Source organism: Bombus affinis, chromosome 14 (assembly GCF_024516045.1).
Source record: "Bombus affinis isolate iyBomAffi1 chromosome 14, iyBomAffi1.2, whole genome shotgun sequence".
NCBI classification, from domain to species: Eukaryota; Metazoa; Arthropoda; class Insecta; order Hymenoptera; family Apidae; genus Bombus; species Bombus affinis.
Genome location: NC_066357.1, coordinates 2,536,778 through 2,557,589, shown reverse-complemented (window position 1 = coordinate 2,557,589; position 20,812 = coordinate 2,536,778). Strand labels below are relative to the sequence as shown.

At 41.2% G+C, this 20,812-nt stretch overlaps 2 protein-coding genes across 3 annotated transcripts in view; one reads left to right on the top strand and one right to left on the bottom strand.

Moving 5' to 3' along the window:
* Positions 1–20,812, bottom strand: part of LOC126924248 (peripherin-2-like) — a 350,059-nt gene that overhangs the window by 189,451 nt on the left and 139,796 nt on the right. The gene's annotated exons all lie outside the window — the stretch shown is intronic.
* LOC126924243 (uncharacterized) overlaps positions 1–20,812 on the top strand; it is a 133,318-nt gene that overhangs the window by 93,818 nt on the left and 18,688 nt on the right. Inside the window, exons 3-5 of the mRNA XM_050738515.1 lie at positions 3,092–3,227; positions 4,128–4,261; positions 14,026–14,269. Of these exons, the coding sequence (XP_050594472.1) occupies positions 3,092–3,227; positions 4,128–4,261; positions 14,026–14,269 (514 nt within the window). The remainder of the gene's footprint in view (positions 1–3,091; positions 3,228–4,127; positions 4,262–14,025; positions 14,270–20,812) is intronic.

Genomic DNA, 20,812 nt, shown 5'->3' with positions numbered 1-20,812 from the left:
TATCAGGTCTGTAAGTATGAAACCGAAATTTGCCTATAGATTGCCCTAGCTGATAATGTAGTTATCACTAAACTGCGTCATCGATGCCAAAAGTCTTTGTTGACATCTCACAAATATTTTCGACTCAGAACAATACAAGTTTCATACAACAGCATAGTTTGTAATAGCGTTGAACATGTCGAATTTTGTGCCTGGAAACAACGATTTGCGAACAGCATTGATTTTCTGTTACCATTTGAAGAAAACTGCTGCAGAATCGCATCGAATGCTTGTCGAAGCTTACGGTGAGCATACTCTTGGTAAATCACAGTGCTTTGAGTGGTTTAAAAAATTCAGAAGTGGCAATTTTGACGTGAGGAAGGAAGAACGTGGAACGTGGAACGTGATCTATTATGAGCTGTTAAAACCTGGCGAAACCGTTAATACTGAGCGCTACCGACAACAAATGATCGATTTGAATCAAGCTTTGCGTGAAAAACGACCAGAATATCAAAAAAGGCAACACAAAGTAATTTTGCTTCATGATAATGCACCATCGCATACAGCAAAACCGGTCAAGGAAACGATTGAAGCGTTCGGTTGGGAAATACTTTCGCACGCGGCTTACTCACCAGACTTGGCTCCGTCCGATTACTATTTATTTGCATCGATGAGACACGCACTTTTTGACCAGCACTTCACTTCTTACGAAAATGTACGAAAATGGCTCGATGACTGGTTTGCTTCAAAAGAGCGACAGTTTTTTTGGTGTGGCATCCACCAATTGCCAGACAGGTGGGAAAAATGTATAGCTAGCGATGGGCAATACTTCGAATAAAATATTTTTAATCATTTTCATACAATAAACGCGTATTTTCTGTACAAAAATTCCGGTTTCATATTTACATACCTGGTACAATGTAAAAATAGTAGAATTTTAATAACGCGACAGTAAAATGTAGCAAAACGAAGAGTCACGAAAGCTTAACAAAATATCGGTCTCTAATGGATTAGTATTACCAATATTACTATTTAGATCGTTTTATCTCCAACCACTACCGATTATCTGCAGCGGGATTATCAGAACCAACAGCCTATTCATCCTCGAAACGACAAACCACCGCGATAACACTGCCTTCCTACGAAACCTGATTTATTTCTCCAATACAACAAATAAATGGTAAAAGATCGGCTAGCGACAAGGATTCATAGAAGCAGCACGCGTATGAATAGCCTGTACGAGGTAGAGAATGGTTCGAAAAACAAGGTGGCGTATCGACGACACGAGATTTCAGTCATTCGTAAATCTTCGTGGAAAGCTATCGGTTCCCCGCGATGGGCTATACCATGAAATAAAAATAACCATAGCTCGTCTAATATTTAAAATAATTGTACGAAAAGGAAATCCGAATATTCGGAGATTATTTGATCAGAACTACTTTGATTCGTCTCGTATCAAATGACTCTCGTCTTCTGACGAAAATACAAAAATATCGATCTTTCGATATTTCGAAAGAACAACGAGAATCCATCGATGAAACGTCTTTCTACGATCTGCGGACGTTCCTTTCGTCGGTCCGCCGATTTCATCAGAAGCGGAGGAAATGGTGAAAAGAGCTTGTTTCCGTATCCGGTGTAGTTTGTAAAGCAGGCAGAGGGAACCACCGCGATGCATATAAATGATTGCAACGACGAGCGGTCGGTCGAGGGGGTAGAATATAGTCCGATCGAGATTTAGATGTGGGGAGAGGGTTAGATGGAAGGTCGATAGTCGCGTGGAATACAAAGTAATTCTGGGGGGGGGGGGGAGAATCGTGCTGGAAAGTAAAACGAGCGAAGCGGGCGGAGAAGATAGGAGAAAAGAGATTCGGGAAATTATACGCGTTTCCGTTCGAAATTTATACAAAAGAGACAGAGTGGATAAGGTTCGTTTATGAAGTTGCTGAAAGATCGTTATCAACGTTGGAAATCCGTAGGTGGATGTTCTGAAATTTAAAAGGGAGTCTCTTGTTTTATTTTTGTAACGTGGAATAATTGTCAGGGAGCAATCTGTTGGAAACTACGGTGAATAGATGGTACTACGTATATTATTTTTTTTCTCCGTAAACAGAAAGTAATCATCATGATATCGTCTTGGTAGTATTATTTTTCCATCTATGCAATTCATTTCTTCTATCGCATTTCCTGTAATTAAGTTCTATTTATCCTGTCAATCGAAAGAAACACAGTCTGTTGTTTCGTTGTTCAATCACAGAAATATCAATTTATCGTAACAACTGTCCGAAGAATTACGAATGGCTGTAAACGAACTGTAAGCTGTATCGAGGATCTTCAAAATTGTAGGCTGCTCCATCAAGCAGCGACACACCATTTTTCATGCAGGAAACTGATTTTCGAAAAGTTAAATAGAATGGGAGATAGTTCGCGAGAGATACGAACGTTCGAAAGAAATTAATCGAATCCGAGGAAGCGAGTGGAGCATTTTCCGGCGAGCCGATAGAAGAATACATTTTAGTCGGGCATCAATCCTGTAACCGAGAGTTGAGTCAACTTCCTGGCGGAACGATATCACCCGAAACGAAAAGAAGAAGAAAGAGGTGCAGAGAAAGTTCCTGGTAGTTCCTTCGACGCTATCAGATTTCGAGCGGCTCGATCGCCTGTAAAAGTAACCTCGTGGTGGTTTCAAGCGAGGCAGCTCGTCTCCTCGACCTCTTCCTTCCGAATGGAAGCATCGTTCGTCAAAGCATCGATGGTTTCCGGTCCCGCGAGTTTAACGCACGGTAGACGGAAACTGCGAGTCAAAATAAAACTTCGATCGACGTTTTCGGTCTTGGCGAGTTTCAGAAGAAATTTAGGAAATTTTTCTGAACGTGGTTTTGTATAATGATATTGTTAGGAAAGTTAGAATGTTAAGTTTCTATTTAGTTAAACAATTTTAAACGATACCGTCTGCGCAAGAGACGAGGAAAATCAATTTCATATTCTTTGGCTAATAGACAATTGTCTAGCTCCAAGACCAGTCTCTAAGAACGATCCTAATCGTTTATCTATGATAATAGCCCTGATTCTAATATTCGTTATCAACGATGTTCGATCTGGATTTATTTTACAGGTTTCCAAATCGAACTCGAACGACGTAACATTGGTCAACGTGTCGAGGAACCTGACGGGTTTGTACAAGTGCGAGGTGTCAGCCGGAAGCCCTTCGTACCACACGTTGATCAACAGGGCCAGAATGGAAGTAGTAGGTGAGTAGTGGTCGGGCTGGACTCGGTTCAGAATTAAAAAGTTTCACCGAGTAGACAAATCCTTCTGGTTGCTGAATCGCGCGGGCGCCATCCCGTAATGCGGCGCACGTGCGCCCCTACGTGACACCCATTTTCATGTTGGATTCGACGGCTCGCGGAAGACTTCCAACAGGAACGCGACTCGGCCCTCAACTACTACCGGAAGAACTCTCTTTCTCCTCGTCCCTTTTCCAGAATAGAAATTCGAACATTGATGCCGCTTTAATTATCCACGGGCTGAGAAACTGGTTCCATTGTATCGAAGGATTGAACGGTTTGAAATTGAGAAACGTGAAGTAGTTATGAGTAATGGAATAGTTTTAAACCGGATTATTGTTAGATTCTGTAATTTGTACGAATTGTTGTTGGTATCTATCGACTGTGCGTCGGAGGATTACGAAACATAAATTTTGAACTCGAGTCAACTCCGTCGAGATTTGAAAAGTCAGATTGATTAAATGTATCACGAATACGTAAATTTCTATTGCAAGTTGATCAAGTCTATCGAGACAACAAACTGAACATTACAAATTAATTAAGGGCATCAAATTTTGCTTGATTTTTTAAAGATGGAATATAATGGAATATGTATATATATAATAACAATAAATACTCTATCCAATTCCAAAAATAATATATATATATTATTTTTATATATAATAAATAATAATAAATATAAATATAAAATAGAATATAGTGTATATTTTATATTTTATATTTACAACCAAGAAAGATCTGCCGAAACACTCGCAACCCCTATCAGCTCACTTTTCGCATCGGCGCCTCGACGTGTAGCTGGCTTTACGCCAGGCGTCGAGTTAGCAGTCGCGTGTGCTAAACAACGTAATTATTATGCCTTAGACGCGCCGAAAACGGACCCGACGATCGGTATCGAGAAAGAAAGGATCGCAGTGGGTGAGCTGCTGCGGGCTAACTGCACCACAGGCAACTCGAGGCCCGCCTCCGCCATTACGTGGAAGCTGAACAAGGATCTCGTAAGTATATCGTCGGAGTTCTCTCACGCCTTATTCCAAGCCGCTATATATGTATGTCCTCGAGCCGTAGCTACGTGACCTTACTGGATGATTAAAGTTCCACAAGGAACACCCTCGCTTCGACTTCCATCTCGCCAACCTCTAACCCCTCGTTCCGTTACGTTCCATTTACCTTTTCACCCCGTTCGCCGTTCAGGTGAGCTCGTTGACACGAGGTGTTTCTCGCTGTAGGAATAATTTCAGAGGGAAAGGCGAAGAAGGGTGATTCGAGGGATGTGAAGGACGGTGAATGAATTTAAGGAAGTGCTTGAGGAGATTGAGGGTGCGGAGTGGAGAAGATTTTGTATTCGGAAGACGTTTCTTTCGAGAGAAATATATGAATTGTATTAGTCGATAGATTTTTCGATCTAAAAATATCTCACGAGTGTCGTGTATATATCCTGGTAATAAATATAAGAGTATCGTGCAAGTATCTCGGATATTGCAAAGAAAAAAAATATTCCAGAAATCATCTTAAATATTTTAGACAAGGGGATATGTCAAATAAGTAACAACTAATTCATCTTATCGTGTTTCGTTATAAACTAACGTATCACGAATTTAAATACAGAAATATTTCACAATTACTCTGAACATTCTATACGCAAGTCTATTCCACGTATTCTATTCCTTGAAAAAAAAAGAAAATGCCAATCCATTTGGCGGCGCTTCGTTATTACCTCGTACCTATTTCGTACTAAAAACACGCGTGCACACAAATTTTCTCCAGGCCAGGAATTAATCAAAAACGTAGCTCGCCAAGGTAACCAGAACAAAAACGATGCCGTGGGTGGGGCGAGACAAAAATAGCCATTGGTTTTTGCGGTGACCCGTGATATGTCAAGGGGGTACAATAATAGCGGGGCGCGATTATTTCGAGTGAATTATTAATGTTGCCGGATATTAGGCCGGCGAAGAGCGGCCGACACAAGCAAACACATATTCGGGCCCATTGTGACGGATTAATTAATTAGAGCAATTTGATGTTCCGCTTATAATTCGTAATTAATTTCCCCGCACGCGAACGAATTATTTGGCCGTGTACGCGGCGCGTGTAAACAAGAGTGAACATAAATGATCGAGCCACGGTTCAACGGCTGGCATCCAGCAAACGGCAATTATTTCGTCGAAAAACAGAATAACGATCGATCCTGTCCGTTCCATCGAGCGATCGATCTTTTTCTTTAGATATTCCTTGAAAGTAGATCAATTTCGCGAAAGACTCTCGAGAAACGCTCGGAGAATCCTTGATTCTGCGGTGAATCTCGTCGCAGAGAAATCCAATGTTAAGGAGGACACGATGAAATATGCCTGGCCCGATTTTTCGGAAGACTCCAGCGTAGAGAGGCGAAGAAGCGATGAGATAGCGTTAAGAATTCGCGTGGATGAGGATGACAGGTTCTTGGAATATGGCGGTCGTGTATTGTGTCGAATGCTCGATGATAGAGGAATTGTAGAATGATTCGAGGGCTAGAGGGAAGGGTAGTGATACTTCAAAATTGATGGACCATTCTATAACGATGGAGTTTCTCCTGCAACCGACGGTGTTTCAAGCACTTGAGAATAAAGGGTCTGAAGCGTAAATTTACTTAAGATTAATCGTTCACTCTGCGAATGTTTCTAATAATAGAACGAAAATATACCCTTTATAATGGATAATTTACGATAAATCGAACTCGTTGATCGACCGAAAACGATAAATTTTGGGATGAAGAGTTAGATGATTTCATTTCGAAGACACAACAAGTTAAATGAGTTTCAACGTGGCAGAGTATTCACTTAGAGAGTTAAGAAGACGAGCATAAATCAGATGAAGGCACACGACACGATAACCAATGGAAGGTCTGACGACAAACTAATGAATGCCGTTTTCCCTGTTACACTCTTATATGCTCCTCGAATAACCCCGTCCAGGACTTTAATCGACGTCATTTGTCTTTCTAAGAATTTTCCCAGCACAAATCTTAAAGAACGTCGTGGAAGAAGATTCGAAGTCGGAATTTGATACCTGAAATCCAATTTGGTGGAGATATCGGTTCGAGAGGTGATCAAACGGGGCGAAAGTGGCCAATCTTTTAAACGGGAAATAATTTGTCTCGACGAAATCTCAGATTGCTCTTATTTATTACGAAACAGCCACTATAAATGTAAAATAGGCGTGGACGACTTTTTACACATTCTATAACAGATTAGATAGAATCAAATTGCTTCTACTACAAGTTTAGTTATTTGTAATGGATTAGATTGAATTAGATTGTTCTGGTTGGAAACAAATGAAATTGAAGTAAAATAGTGTCACGCGTAGTATGGCGAGGCGAAATAACCATCGCTATAGAGAGAAAAATAGAGATAAAGGGTCACAGGAAATTTGAAAAAATACGAGAAACAAAGATACAGTGCCAGTAATCTCACTGTCGCCATCGGAAATATCAGACTAAAACTAAATTTCAAAGGACGATTCCACGTCGCAAAATAAAGAAACAAAACTAACATTAAACGACAGAAAATACCTATTAGCTTTTATACCACGATTCGTCCAAAAAAAACTGTAGAAAATGGGACAAGAGAAAGAAGACAACGGGCGGAAGTGGCGTGTTCTCGATCGAAAACATATAACTCATCGGGGTCATCGTGATCGATTAAACGCGTCGAGCCACGATGGTGCCTGCGATTTAACGGAATAATTTGGTTGATTTAACAAATACCGCGGAATAACGATTTATTTGCATACGAGGCATCGCGAGCCACCGGTTATCCACCCTCCCCTGTTCGTCGCTCCACCCTCACGCCGATTGCCCGGATATGTATCTCGATGGATCTCGATAAATTTAATTCCCGTCGCTATGCTGTACACCCGTGCTACCGCACGAAAGCTCGGCGCTGAAATGTGAAATGACCAGGTAGTTACAGTCGGCCCCAGTGTTGATTGAAAAACAAAACTGGATCGAAGGCGTCGAAGATGGACGGAAATTGAATAGAACCGTGCCGACGTAACGCGATCGATCGGAACAAATGGCGCGTATGCCTCGCAGAATATAAAGGAACCAACCAATTTCTTTGATTTTCAAGCGGTGATTTTAAAGAAGAGAACGTTCAAAATGTAATAGCGATCGAATTGTTTTCGATCCTAGAAAAGCAAAAAAAAAAAGAAAGAAAAAATAGCAAATAGACGCGTTGCCATAAACGCTTGGAGATGTTTATGTAAATATTTCAAGAATAAAAATCGAAATATTCGATTTATTACGCGTATGTTCCATAAAAGCTTGGATATATCTTTCAATTTTTGAAATAAAAGAATATATTCCTAACACTTTTTCACCGAACCTACCAATTTTTAACGAAACAGTGCGTAAAACAGAACAGCGTACGAATATATTTCTTCGATTCTGTTAAATAAAGTAAAAACAGTATCAAACAAGTTTCAGCGAATCTCCCAGAACAAATGTTGGAGAAATCTCTTTGAGAACACTTACGGGAACGTAAAAATGTTATTGGCGAGGAAGGATGTACATTTGTCGGAGGAAAACAAGGATAAAGCAGAGAGGAACGTGTTTAACAGCGTTCGAGTTCTAAGAAAAGTTGGCGATCGAAGCTCTCGAGGATCCCTCAGGGCTCTGCCCGAGGCTTAAATGGACCGCGATGTCGCGAGGAAAAGGATGCCGAAGTTATTTGCTCGACTTTAGTCGTTAGTCAGACTACTGTTCTTCAGACAGCGCGAATGTTTCCTGTTGTTCGGATTCTGCTCGCTTAATGCTTAACTCTTAACGTTCTGCGTTATTCGGTGAATTACTAACGCTAAAATGTATCGCTATATCAGATAAATATAGATAATATACTATACATTCGTTACAAGATATATCGACACGCCGTTGTATTTATTTATTTATAGTTTACGTATCAATTAATTGGGTCCGAGTACATTAAATCTCGTGTTATTTAACGATACTATCGTATGACTACAAAAATTTGATACCATCAGAGTGAAATATGTAAAATTTGATAAAAGGACGCTTCATTGAAAAATAGAGGTATCTGTCAATACTTTTCGCAACCATTATAAATAAATCTTCCATTTCCATTTTTTTTCTTTTTTTCATGCAAATCCATATTTTATAATATAGCGATCCGTAGTTGCACTGTTAACAAATCAGTGAGCGTATCGGCTCCTAATATCTCAGTCAGTGGCGCTCTTCGATCTCTCTACCTGGTGGTGTTTCAACGCGTCGATAGCCCCCGGTCCACCGAACCGAGATTTATTTGACGAAATAATTTTCCCGGTCTCGACGGGTTCGGGAAATAAATTTGGCCGCTTTATGGGACCGGATCGGTTATAATTAACGCGTGGCGACGAGAACTGAAAGCGGCTGGCGATTTAGTTTCTCGCTGAACGAAAACGGGCCGAGAGACGATGGTGAAACAGAGTGGAAGGATGGCTGGCCAGAGGGGAAAGAGAGAGGTCTCTAAGCGCGACTGAAAATTCGCGTATCCAGTCTGTAGCAATAGCCGCTGCGAAAATGCAGCAGGGACCAGCAATTTCGCCCTGCCATTTTTGGCTTCTACCTGCGCTAGTGAACGTTGACACGCGTATCACAAGGACCATGCTAGCCGTACCTTCGTCCTCTTCTTCCTTTTTCTTCCTCCTGATCTATTGTCGGCAACTTTCTTCCAACATCATCGCAGACCCTCGCCTTGTATCTGTGCTTCGTTTTACGAACAGTCTCACGGTAAGTCGTTTAAGATTTTGTCGAACAAATTATTTAGAAAATGTGGCAAAATTTAATACAAAAATAACAAGAAAAATCTTAAATAAAGGAACTATAAAGAAATATCTTGTTTAAAATTCTTCCGTTCAAAATTTACTCAAAAACAAAGTCTACATGCTGTATAAGAAAGTACGCTGTATTACGACCAAGGGAGCAAATTCTGGCAAAGTGTAGCGATATTTCTTGCCAATGGTATACCGTGCACGAAACATGATCGTATCTAGTTTGTCTAGCTAAATGGTGAAATTGAAAGAACAGAGAATATCCCTCCGGCGAGAAAGCAAAGTGTTAACTCGGTTCACCCATCGAAGGAGCGGAGTTTCAAGGCAAAGGATTTATTCCAGCAAGCCTCGCGGGACGATGCAACTTTTAATACGATCTAGAGTTTTAAGTCTTCTCGAGCGAACTGTAAGCAGATATCTCGCGAGAAATATCGACGGAGGTAGCCTGGAGAAGTTGTTAAACGCGCGTCAGCTCGTGCGGAAGAACGACGGCCGAGAAAGGGGTGGAAACAGGTAGAAGTCTTGCGTCGTTCAAAGATCAAAATAGTAGCTGGTTTTATTGAGAAAATGCAAGTTTTTCAACCAATGGTTAACTCAACGATACCAGTCACCGGAATAGGAAATCGTTTCCACCTCTCCGTCACACAGAATATACAAATTGTTTCCGAAATCGTGATACAAGCGGTGGGGTGGTGATTCTACGAGCAAAAATAAGTCGAAAAATAAAGGATAATATTTTTTCGACATTCGGAACTTTGTTTTCGAGAAAAACGAGTTCGAAGATCCGCCAGGTGCGCGTGTACTAATTGTAAGTTTCGAGTATCGGACTTTTCTTTTTGCCCGTGCTGACAATAATTTAATTGGAGAGCAGATGGCTATGTATGCTGCAACATTCTAGGCAACATTCTGAACACTTGTTACGTTAATAAAATGATTCTTAGAAGGCAATATTCTCGTCCTTATTTACGAAACCATTCGAAATGCGAAAATTGTGGAAATAAGATAACAGTAACGTGGTAGAAAGCAAATTGTGATACCGTTCGTGTTTACAGATATTAACACGAGAAGAGAGAGAACTTATTTTTACATGTAGAATTATCACCTGATCGCTTGTTGCACAATTTCAGAGACATCCTGTATACGTATGTATAGATACTTTGCAACGTCGTGCGTGTATAGCGTCGCAAAAATGTACGCGTTCGCAGGCGTGCATCCATGAATACACAGGCTGACTCCGGCAATATTGGAAGTTAAAAGCTTTCACAGACTGCGAGAGTAGTGTTGGATGAAACTTAATTGCATCCTCCCTGCTCGAAGTTATTATTGGTTGCGCAGCTTCCTCTTTTCTGTGGTGGATTGAAGTGGTCTACTCGTCCTGTCGTTTTACATAATGACTCTTTGGAATATCGGTGGTTAATCGAGCTTCGCGATATTCTTGAACGCCAAAGATTATACTTAGCTTAATGATATAAGAAGCAGAATATTTTATTGGCCGCAGGTACGAAGCAAATTTACATCGACGAAAACTAACGAAGAACTGTAAAAAAGCGTAGAAGAAACGCAACCATCCAATCTTGAAAATACAGTTCGACGTCCGTTAACCCGGTTTCCACTTGGGTAACTGGAAAACTCGGATGGTACGGGAACCCTCTCGTCACCATCCGTCCTCGAAAATTGCAACGCACCCGGAGATCACGGCAATGACAGTCGCGCGAAGGGTTGGATGACGCGTTTATCGGTTTTCTGTCCGTCGTCTACCGGAAAGAAGCCTCTAACGAGCGACGTTTCTGGCGTTCCCGATTCGCGCGACGGTCTCCGACAAATCCGTGACACGGACACCACGATAATACATTTTCGATGGCCAGGCCCCTGGGAAACGGCCTTGTTGGATACACACGTACACACTCGTCCCGTATTCCGAATTTGTAACTTTAAGAGAATTTCGTTGCGGTCTTTGTCCGAAAGCTGAGATTTGTCGCAGAAAATTCGTCGATGCTTCGTGTGGCTAAGCGGAAGAAGCGGCGGCGAGAAAATACGACCGAGTACTGGATTCCGGACCGGTGGAAAGAGCGCCCTCCTGGCAGAGGATCAAGTACCCACTCGGTGACTCTGGTCTCGAGTGTTTGTTTCAAAGCGGGTTTTGATTGAGCAAAAATAGCGTTGAATGAAATACGCACCATCGTTCAAAACTATTCGTATGCTTGTTTGCTTTTGACAGGGTGTGATTTAATTCCGCGATTACGAACGAAAGGATCGATGGTGATTTTAGTATTTGTGATCTAGTTGGTCTAGGATTCAAATAAACGAAAATATTCTTCGCTGTATTGTTCGAGGGACTAGTTTGCGAACGAAAGAAAATTTCTCGTTGTTTCGTGCATGAATTTACGTATGGTTGGAATTCAGCTTACTACGTACCTTGTACAAACTGATCGATTTCATCGACGTTGATTGTTTGACTCCTGAGAAATTAATTCGAAAGTGATCGATCGCGTATGTGGATGCTAAAATTGAGAAATAGCGTAGGAGTTCTCTGTATACTCTGCAGGTACTGTTTTTTACAGTTCCTATTTTTCCCTTAAGAAAGACGATCTTTGTTCATAATAATAATCAAACTTCTCAATCAAAGATCGAAGGGAATTCGTCGGCGCTTCATCATTATCCTGTATCCATTTGGAAATGCTAATCGTCAAATGGAACAAGAGCTATTAACTCGCGGAAAGAACGCGACCTACATTCTGCTTAGAGGATCCGCGCTAGGAATTTTGTACGAAGCGGTATGGTTGCGCTGACGCAGACAAGATAAACGACAGTGGCAGGGAATTCTGAGAAAACGATAAAACTCGGCGAATTTACAACGACGCGGAATTCCGCCAGGAAGACTCGAAACGCTCATAAAGTTTTCGCAATATGACGAATCACAGAAAATCGTATTTTCAACGAGAAGATATCGCGATGACAGTCGTAGAAGAAGTATAGGGAATACCGAAAGGTATCTGCGCTTCATCAGCTAGGGCCGATAAATCTCGAACGATCGTCGATATCTGGCTGACGAAGTTTCCACGTTGGGATATCCGGGTAATTATATTTCACCACTGCGAAATTAATGAGAGGTGTCGCGTGATCAAAGTATTCTCGAGAGATCACCGGCTCGTGATTACATTCCATTTCCCGCCGGGAAAATCACTGTCTCCAGGATAGGGTTGGATTAGAAGCTACAACGCGATTGCAGTCGATAGGGTTGGACCAGAGACTGCAATGTGGTAGCAGCTGATTGGACATCGTGACTTAAAACAAAATTTAACGTGGTGACCCGACAGCTTTTGATCGTTGATCGATCGTCATTCAGGACACTTAAGATGGGACAGTTTAAAATTTCTTCTACGACTGCTACTTATCTTCGTCTGAACTTCAACTTCATAAATTGTCTGAGAAGATCGCATCCACTGTACCAGAATTTGCCATCTTCCCAAACGAGCAACTTCCATCGCCATTAACCATCGCGTGTCAACGTTGCATCGAGGAACACGCTCGATCTGAATAAAAATCAGGAACGACGGCATACGTTCTCGTTCGTCGAGAATTCCATGTGACGTCGATATCGCTGGCGAGAGAAGTCGCAATATCACGGGATAAGGCGATAAGGTGAAGAGAGAGAGAGAGAGAGAGAGAGAGAGAGAGAGAGAGAGAGAGGAAGAATAGAAACGGCGATACGCGACAAGGCACAAGCTTTATGCATTATGTTTTATGAACAGAGACCGCGTAGTCTCGCGTCATCGCGAGCCCGCGAACTTAATGCACAGCCCCTCGTTTGTTCCCCGAAGTAATAACTCCAAGCGACTCTCGTGTCGCGTCTCCTCTGTTTCTTTAGCCTTTCTTCTTTCGTCTCTGAAGAAAACCGGGAAGAAGTAAAGCGAAGGAGGAAGAAGAAGATGGGAAAATGAAAAGAGAAAGGTTCGAAGCTCCTCTTCCCGCCGTTCATTTACCTTAAGAGCAACGAAACTGCGTAATATCTTTAGAAGCAACGAATTCATTTCTGAGAGAGACGTTGCAAAAGAATCTGTGGAGACGCCGTCTTCGATGGCAAGCAGGAAATTGGATTGACTAGCGAATCTCTGATAGGCGATCGATAATTATTTGTCCAGGAAAACGTTAAGAGGTCTGGGAAATAACGTAATAACTGCATAGTGACGGTTTGAACGGTGTATCGCTCGATGGATGATGTTTCGTGCTTTGGGAAGTGAGACTAGATTAGGTTCATCGAGTCGTCTTAAGAAAGATGTCAAAGGAAAAGTGTTAGTTGCAGTCGTCGGCTCGGAATGTGCATACACGACAATCTGCAGGATAGAGATTTTTCTAATTGAAGTTTTTGGTAGTTGCGAAGAGTATTTTATTTATTCAATGCCTTGAATAAGACAACACGGCACATTTTCCCGGCACAAAATCATCGTCGCATATTCAACGATAGCGGTTTTCTCGCAATGGCATAATAATTCATGATGTATACATAAAAGTATATGCGAGTATATATAACGTCGAGCTTCAGAATTAATCTGTTTCATTTTCTAGCCGCTAAATATTTATTTGACGTGTACACTTGCTTTAGTGCATTGTTAACGGACAAACATTCCCTGGCTTGACGAGTGTAGCGAAACTAATTTTTTAATTAAATCCTACCTAACCGTTAGCGGTAAATGAAAAATACGAACCCTCGTTTCTTCCGTCGACAACAGAAAGCACAAAATTAAAAAAAGAAGGTAGAAGGGAACGATCTCATCGTTGAAATAACTGAAGCTTGCCATGTCTTTTTGTAATAGATATCGAGATGATCGATAACCTTCAAATAAGATTAAATATCCTGCGAATGATTATGATCATCTTTATTCCAAACTATTATGATCATTTATAATCCACAGATATCAACCGAGAATTAAACTTTTTCTCTGTTTGAACATCTTTGCAGATCACGAACAGCAGCATGACGTACAGAACCAGATACTTGGTCATTCCACAGGACGACGATTCACAAGTATCGAAATCGACCATAGACTTCAAGGTGACGAACGACATGTTTCGTAATGGACGATTGGTATTGCGCTGCACCGCCTCCATAGCGGACGTCTACCAGAAGTCGGCTGACATCGAAATCAGCGAGGACGCACCACGCATCGCCTCGATCACCGGCGAGTCACCACCTCGTGGACATCGTAAGTGAAAGCTACAATTGTAACGATAATGTAATGATAATTGCAAGGTGGAGTACGATATCCGGAAGAAGATGGAATAATTCATTTACAACAAATTCCCCAAAAAATTGACCAAAAGATGCAAGTATTTTGGACATCTTTCGAATAGCTGCACTTTATTGCGAGGAAAATTCCACGATAGGGGATTGAGGGGTGGTAAAAGGCGGGAGAATTATCAGAAATGGGATCGCGTTTAATCAAGGCGTTATTCAATCGCGCGCCATTTATCGCTCGGCTGGATCTAAATTGTCCTAGCTGGCAATTGAAATCGTCAATACAAAGAGGTGGCAAGATAACTGCAAGCTGAACTTTCCCTGTGTGACGAAAGAGGATAGGAAGGTCACCGAGAGAAACTGTACGCCAGGCAATCGGTATCGATTCTATATTCTCGTTTATACGTCACGAAGAACAGCGATGTAGCCGCGGTGAAATTTTCAAATCGAGCCGAATCGGACAAAAGCGGAGGCGTCTTCCAGCGTCCGGACTCGATCGACCAGATCGACGTTGTTAATTGCGTCGTTCCGATCTAACGAGGCGAATACGAATCGCGCGGATTTTATCTTTCTTCCAGCTCATTGGCCTCCCGATTTTAGGGGCGTAATCCACGACGAACACGCAGGAAGGGGTTGTTACCGGTCTAACTGAATGCACCGAGATTTTCAAGAAATCTTGTCAAGGAAGATTGGGAAAAGTAGAGAAGGAATGAGAAAGTAGATCGCCTATGGATTTCAGGTATTTTAATACGGTCTTGGAGTTTTTCTTCTATGCTACAGAGTGAGATTGAAATTTTTCACTCGACTCATCGATTAATACTTGCTGTCGAAACAAATTCATTCGTTACCTACTAACAATAATTTTGATTTGTTAAAAATTGAGATTGATTTGTGATAAAACATAAATATACATGTTTGAGGATAATTAGAGAGGAAATGGTGGAAGAGAGAATTTATTCCAAGTTGGAGGGAACACGTGTCCACGTCTGTCCGCGCGTGTTAACAATGATAAACTGGGTCTGATCGAGGAGAGCAAAGCGTTATCAATCACACTCCATTACGACTCGCTACAGCTAAGCACTTTTATCGCAATCCGTCCTCGACTAGAGTTACGTTCTGAAACGAGCTGAGAAGATTCAATAAATCCTCGAGTCCTCGTAATTTCCTTATTGCATCGCTCTCGATAAATCGTTCAAGCCGCTATCTCTAAAAAGCCCAGCAAGCTTCGTCTCAATTTACCGTTGCATTTTCGCCAACTTTCTCTTCGTTTCGTTATCATACACTTTTACAAAATATTCGCAACAGTGAAATTGCTTTGAACGATGAAGAACCAATCGGTTAACCGTTGGACGGACGGCAAACATCGAGCCAAATCTGGTTCATGCAAATATTTCACGTTTATTATTTTCTATGTTACGTATTATTATATTATCCGACTGAATTATTGTACATAAACTACTCTCCAGCCGGTTTCTCGTTTAATGTCTATAGAATAAAATATTCCACGCTTGTGGCAACAATGATCCAACTTTCATTGCAGGAGGATTAATTTTGTGAAAATGATTAAACGTGAAAAAAATTTACACGTAGCGACGAATAAAAATATCGCCGCAAAGCGGATTTTACTCGTAATGTAAAATTTTGTGCAGATCCATAAAGTTAAAGTTCAACTTTCTGCACTCGAAGAATTTTATCATATTTTCATTTCTCGTCTGGATGATGTAACAATTGGATGCGATAGAAGTCACGAACATCGGGCACCGGGTTCTCGTAAACACTCGTTCGTACGATCTTCGTTCATTAGCGATAAATGTGCGACAAGGATCGTTGTTATTTTACATATACATTAACGACTATAGCAATCGCTAAACAATGCAATTATTTCGATGTTACGTTTAAATCGTGCTCGGCATGCTTCATTAACGAAGCCAATAATATCGTATTTATCACTTCTATCCCTTTAAAATACCGACAAATTTCGAATGAGAATCGGCTACGATTGTTCGTAACAAATCGATCGAATTTCTCATTAATTTAAAAAAAATGCTCCATCGTTAATCAAAACTGCAGGATGAAACGAGTGCTTTTCATCAACTTTTGCCGCTTAATTAGGAATATATGTATTTTTTCTAAATTCTGATTATTGTCATTATTATTAAAAATAACCCTTTTTTCGTTATAATTTTTCTTAATATGCAAAGGAGCTCGACAAACTTTAGCTTACAATAAAATAAATTATCTTGGCTTAGCAATAAAATAAACATTTTGTTTGTGGTTAAATGTTAAGAACAAGCGATATTAATATTGTGATTCTATAAATAAAACGTCGAATCTAAAGAAACGACGAGCACCCTAAAACACGTAAGATTTACTATTCACCCAACCATTGCGTGCTAATTAACGAAAAAATGATCCTGAAGCACACAGAACAATTCTGCGTCCAATTATAACGTCACAGAACCAACAACAGCGGTGAGATAGCATTTACGATCGTGCAGATCACGTCTAGTCATGCGCGATCTTTCATGTAAACCATGTCGCTTCGCGACAGTTATACGGCTGTTACGGTGGTATCAGTCCTCTGCCAAGGGGGGGAGTCCGATTGTTCCAGCTGGAAAAGCAAAGCTGTTAGCTTGTTACGGGAAATGGGATCCATGGTCGAATCGTTCGCCACGATCTCACTGTCTGTCGCGGCTTTTCCTTTCACCGAGCAATTATCCTACCCGCGGCCATCGACTTCGCTTCTACTCTCGTAGATGCTGTTTGTAACAGCGCGGTTTCGATTTCCAGTTTCATCCTATACGGTGTGTGTACGTGTCTATGGATTCCAGGTAATTGATGTCGGGGTAAACCGGGGGACAGTGAATTTCGAGGAAATTAGAGAGAGGTCGAGGAATTAGATTTGGTGAGAGGATATGTGTACGTATGTTTGAAACGAAGTAGGATTAGATATTTAATGTCAAAATTGCCTTTCGAAACGGGAGAATTTATTAATTAAAGGTACTTTTACTTTTGTTTGCTTCTCGGTTAAGGTTTTATTCGACGCGTGCGAAATGTCTCTTATCTTTTACTTATTTTTTCCCCGATCGTTCCCTAATTTTTCTCACAGCGAAATACACTTTGTTTCGCGCGAAAAATTAAGCCCGACACTCGTGGAGTTTCACACGAGTCGCCTAATGAAGACAATTTCACGGCTGGGTGTCGACAAGGGGATCGCGAAATTTCGCCAGAAGAACTGCGTTGCTCGTCCTTTTGCCATCGACTGCCTATTGGCTGGGGATTAAAATTGAAAAAAGGAATCTGCGGTCCAGCGACCACGGTGATCGAGGTCAAGCGAACTAAAAGGAAAAAGAACAATCTGCAGTAAAGAGGAAAGGGTTGGAAAAAGGTGAACCGACAAAAAGCGTGAAAATGCAAGGCTTTATCCAGCCGAAGCTACCGGGGGATTTACTCGATAAAATTTCGTATATGAAATGTGCACGGCCATGAACGAATGCACCGCACAGGATGCGTAATTACACATGCATCAAAGTATACGTAGTCATCTGTACGTGCGTGCACTGGATGTTTTGGAAAGAATTGATTAACGTCTGATGAAAAATTCATAAATATCGAAATAGCAAATCAAGCGTGTTTCACACTGGCCATATTTTATTATTTTCAGAGATATTGACTTTTTTGAAACTATTCATTGAATGGTGCACTAGCGAAGAATATTTCCTAAAGTTATAGTCATATTTTAGTTTCTTAGCAATTGTTCAATTTATAATTAGGATCGACAATCCTCCCGAACCCATAGATGCTCATAATAGGTCGTAATGGGGAAAAATCTGAGACACCTTGTATAACGTGCGGATATATCGGCTGGATGGCATGGGTGCGGGTTAGAGTGGCACGTTAATAAAACCAGAGCGTTAATTGCTGAATTCCCCATTGATTAATGGCGCTCGAGGCTTCGTTGAAGGCAAGAGGCAAGTGAGCCGCCAATTTCACGAAGGAAATAGTTCGGCGTCTGCGTTACAGGCGTTTAAATTGCGGAAATATTCCTTCATTGTGCTCTGCCCACTATTCTCTTCTTTTTTTCTCTCAATTCTTCAGAACCATCCATAAATATTTAATCAATAACGTAGCTTCCTATTTCTTCCATTATCGTTTCCAAATCTTCCATGAAACCATTTGTAATACCTAATCACTGTTCGATCAATACACGTCGATTTCGATACGATTGTCAAAATTTCCTCGTACAACGAACAAAATGCGAAGATATTGTGGGACAATTTTATTTTATCCACCGGTAGCGACATTTTCAGAAATCAAATCATCTTTCCCTTTTTCTATGGCGATAATTTTCCTAATAATCGGAATAAATAAATATTTGCATTACCAAGTAAAATAGTATCAGAAATGGTCATTAGCTCTCCATCACGTAAACGCAAATGCATGCATCACAGTATTCTGGTACGTAATAACGGTTCGTGCAGTCACGGACGTTCATCCTCACGCTCGTCTGACGTTAGCCTTGAGAGAAATCCGCGCTGAAATATCGCGGAAATCTGTGACGTCCGGTCTGACGTGGCGCTCAATGGATCATATTTCTCTAAAATATCTTCATCGAAACCATCCAATCTCCTTAAACGTAGGATACCATCGCATTTTTCTCAACTTTGAACAATTTCTCCGCCTTCTTCTTCTTTACTGCCTTCGCTTCTTTCTTGTAGCCTTTTACGATTTTACAAAGAGCTATCTCGCACCAATAAGGCCGTATAATTAATCCAGATCGTTCCATCGGTGGCAATCCTACGCGCTGTTAACGAGTCCTAGCGAACGTTCGGCTTCCTTTCTTTGATTAACGCTCATTCTGAACGCTCAAGGGGTTGAAACGTTTGCAACAAGGAGAACGAACACTCGTTCAGCCCTTCTGCCGTAATATACCTTTTTCTATACCTCTTTCTAGAAATGGTACAGAAATTAAATCGTTGCTGCGTCGCTTTGGTTTCTATGATGTAATTGGTTCTCGAAAAGTATTCGCTCAAGTTTGAATCGTCATCTCGTACATCATTTCACGTATACCGTATTTAATTAGAAACTAATCCATTTCTAATGCAATTTAACCACCTTCTCGTAGCCCATCTTCAATTATTGAAAACTCGATGCCAAATCGACAACACCGAACCGTCCAAAATATCATACAAGTCGTCTAAATGTCTTTACTCGCAATTGATTCATTCTTAAGAAACAGCTTTCCAAACAGCTGATTCATTCTTAAGAAACAAACGTTAAATGCTAGAACTTGGTTCGATCCAATCGAATCCACATCGAAACCTTCTTAGGAATCCCATAAAAGTAATCCAAATGTTTTTATTACTTCGCGTCCAGTCAATTTTACTTTTTCATTAACTTAAAAAAAACAACCTTCTTCGGTGGAGATTAATCCAAATCAACTCAAATCGATAACACCGATCAATCGAAAACACCCTTAGAACGTCATACGAATGACCCAAATGTCTTCATTCGCGTACCAGTCGTAACCATAGCTCGCTATCGTTCGAGGGTTGCAGCGAGAGTGGCTCGTTTACGAGCACGCTGACTCATCTTTCGGAAGTCACAGCTGATTTACGCGGTTCCTCGCGATTTAAAGAGAGAATTCGATGGCCGACACGCGTAGTCCGTCAGTAGGATGCGACAGAAGTTGGTCGGCGTCGCGACGTTCCGAGTATTCGCCGATGGCGTGGCTGCTTAGAAGATTGCCAATACCATTACGCCGCAGCGAAAGTGCCGGAAATCGAACCTCCTCTTTATGCTGTCCCGAGATGAGTCTCCAACCAAACGAACCGAATCCGCTAAACTCTCTCGTGTTCGAAACGTTTACCTCGCTTCTGTCTGTACACAGATTTTACCTTTCGTTGCTTTCCGCCGTTTTTAGTAGTTGGGAAAAGTATAGAAGCTCGTTGTCAGAATAAGAAGATTTTCGTCGATGGTTTTTAGGGCGACTTTTACGGCGTGTTTGCAGCTTTCGAAATCTTGTTTGCTTCAGCGTACTCGCGACAGAGTATTCAATTGCTGCTGTTTGGATTTTGTGTGGTTTGTAGCGAGGGCGGTTCTTATTTTTAACACAGATCGTTTCTTTTTATCAATTTTTGCACTTGCTTCATGAAAATGGATGGTTACTTAAAGATGACTAAAAATATATAACGATAGAAAGAAAATTGCGAATTGTCTACCAATAAAAATGTTTCGGAAAATCTATCGCGAAAAGTCGCTATATTTACGATTCATTCTCCTTTTTCTCGATCACGTCCTTTTCGAGGAAGATCTGGCAGGTGATAGATCGTGCCATTGAATCGTCGTTATCATTCGATTCTTGACATTCGATCGACATCTATGAATGACTATTCACATGGATCTGGTGCATATTACAGCGAAGGGAAGTCGAAGAGCGAAAGGGATCTATGCCACCAAAGGACGATGCTTTACACGGGAAAAAGTAATTCGCTAATGGCATCGCGAGATG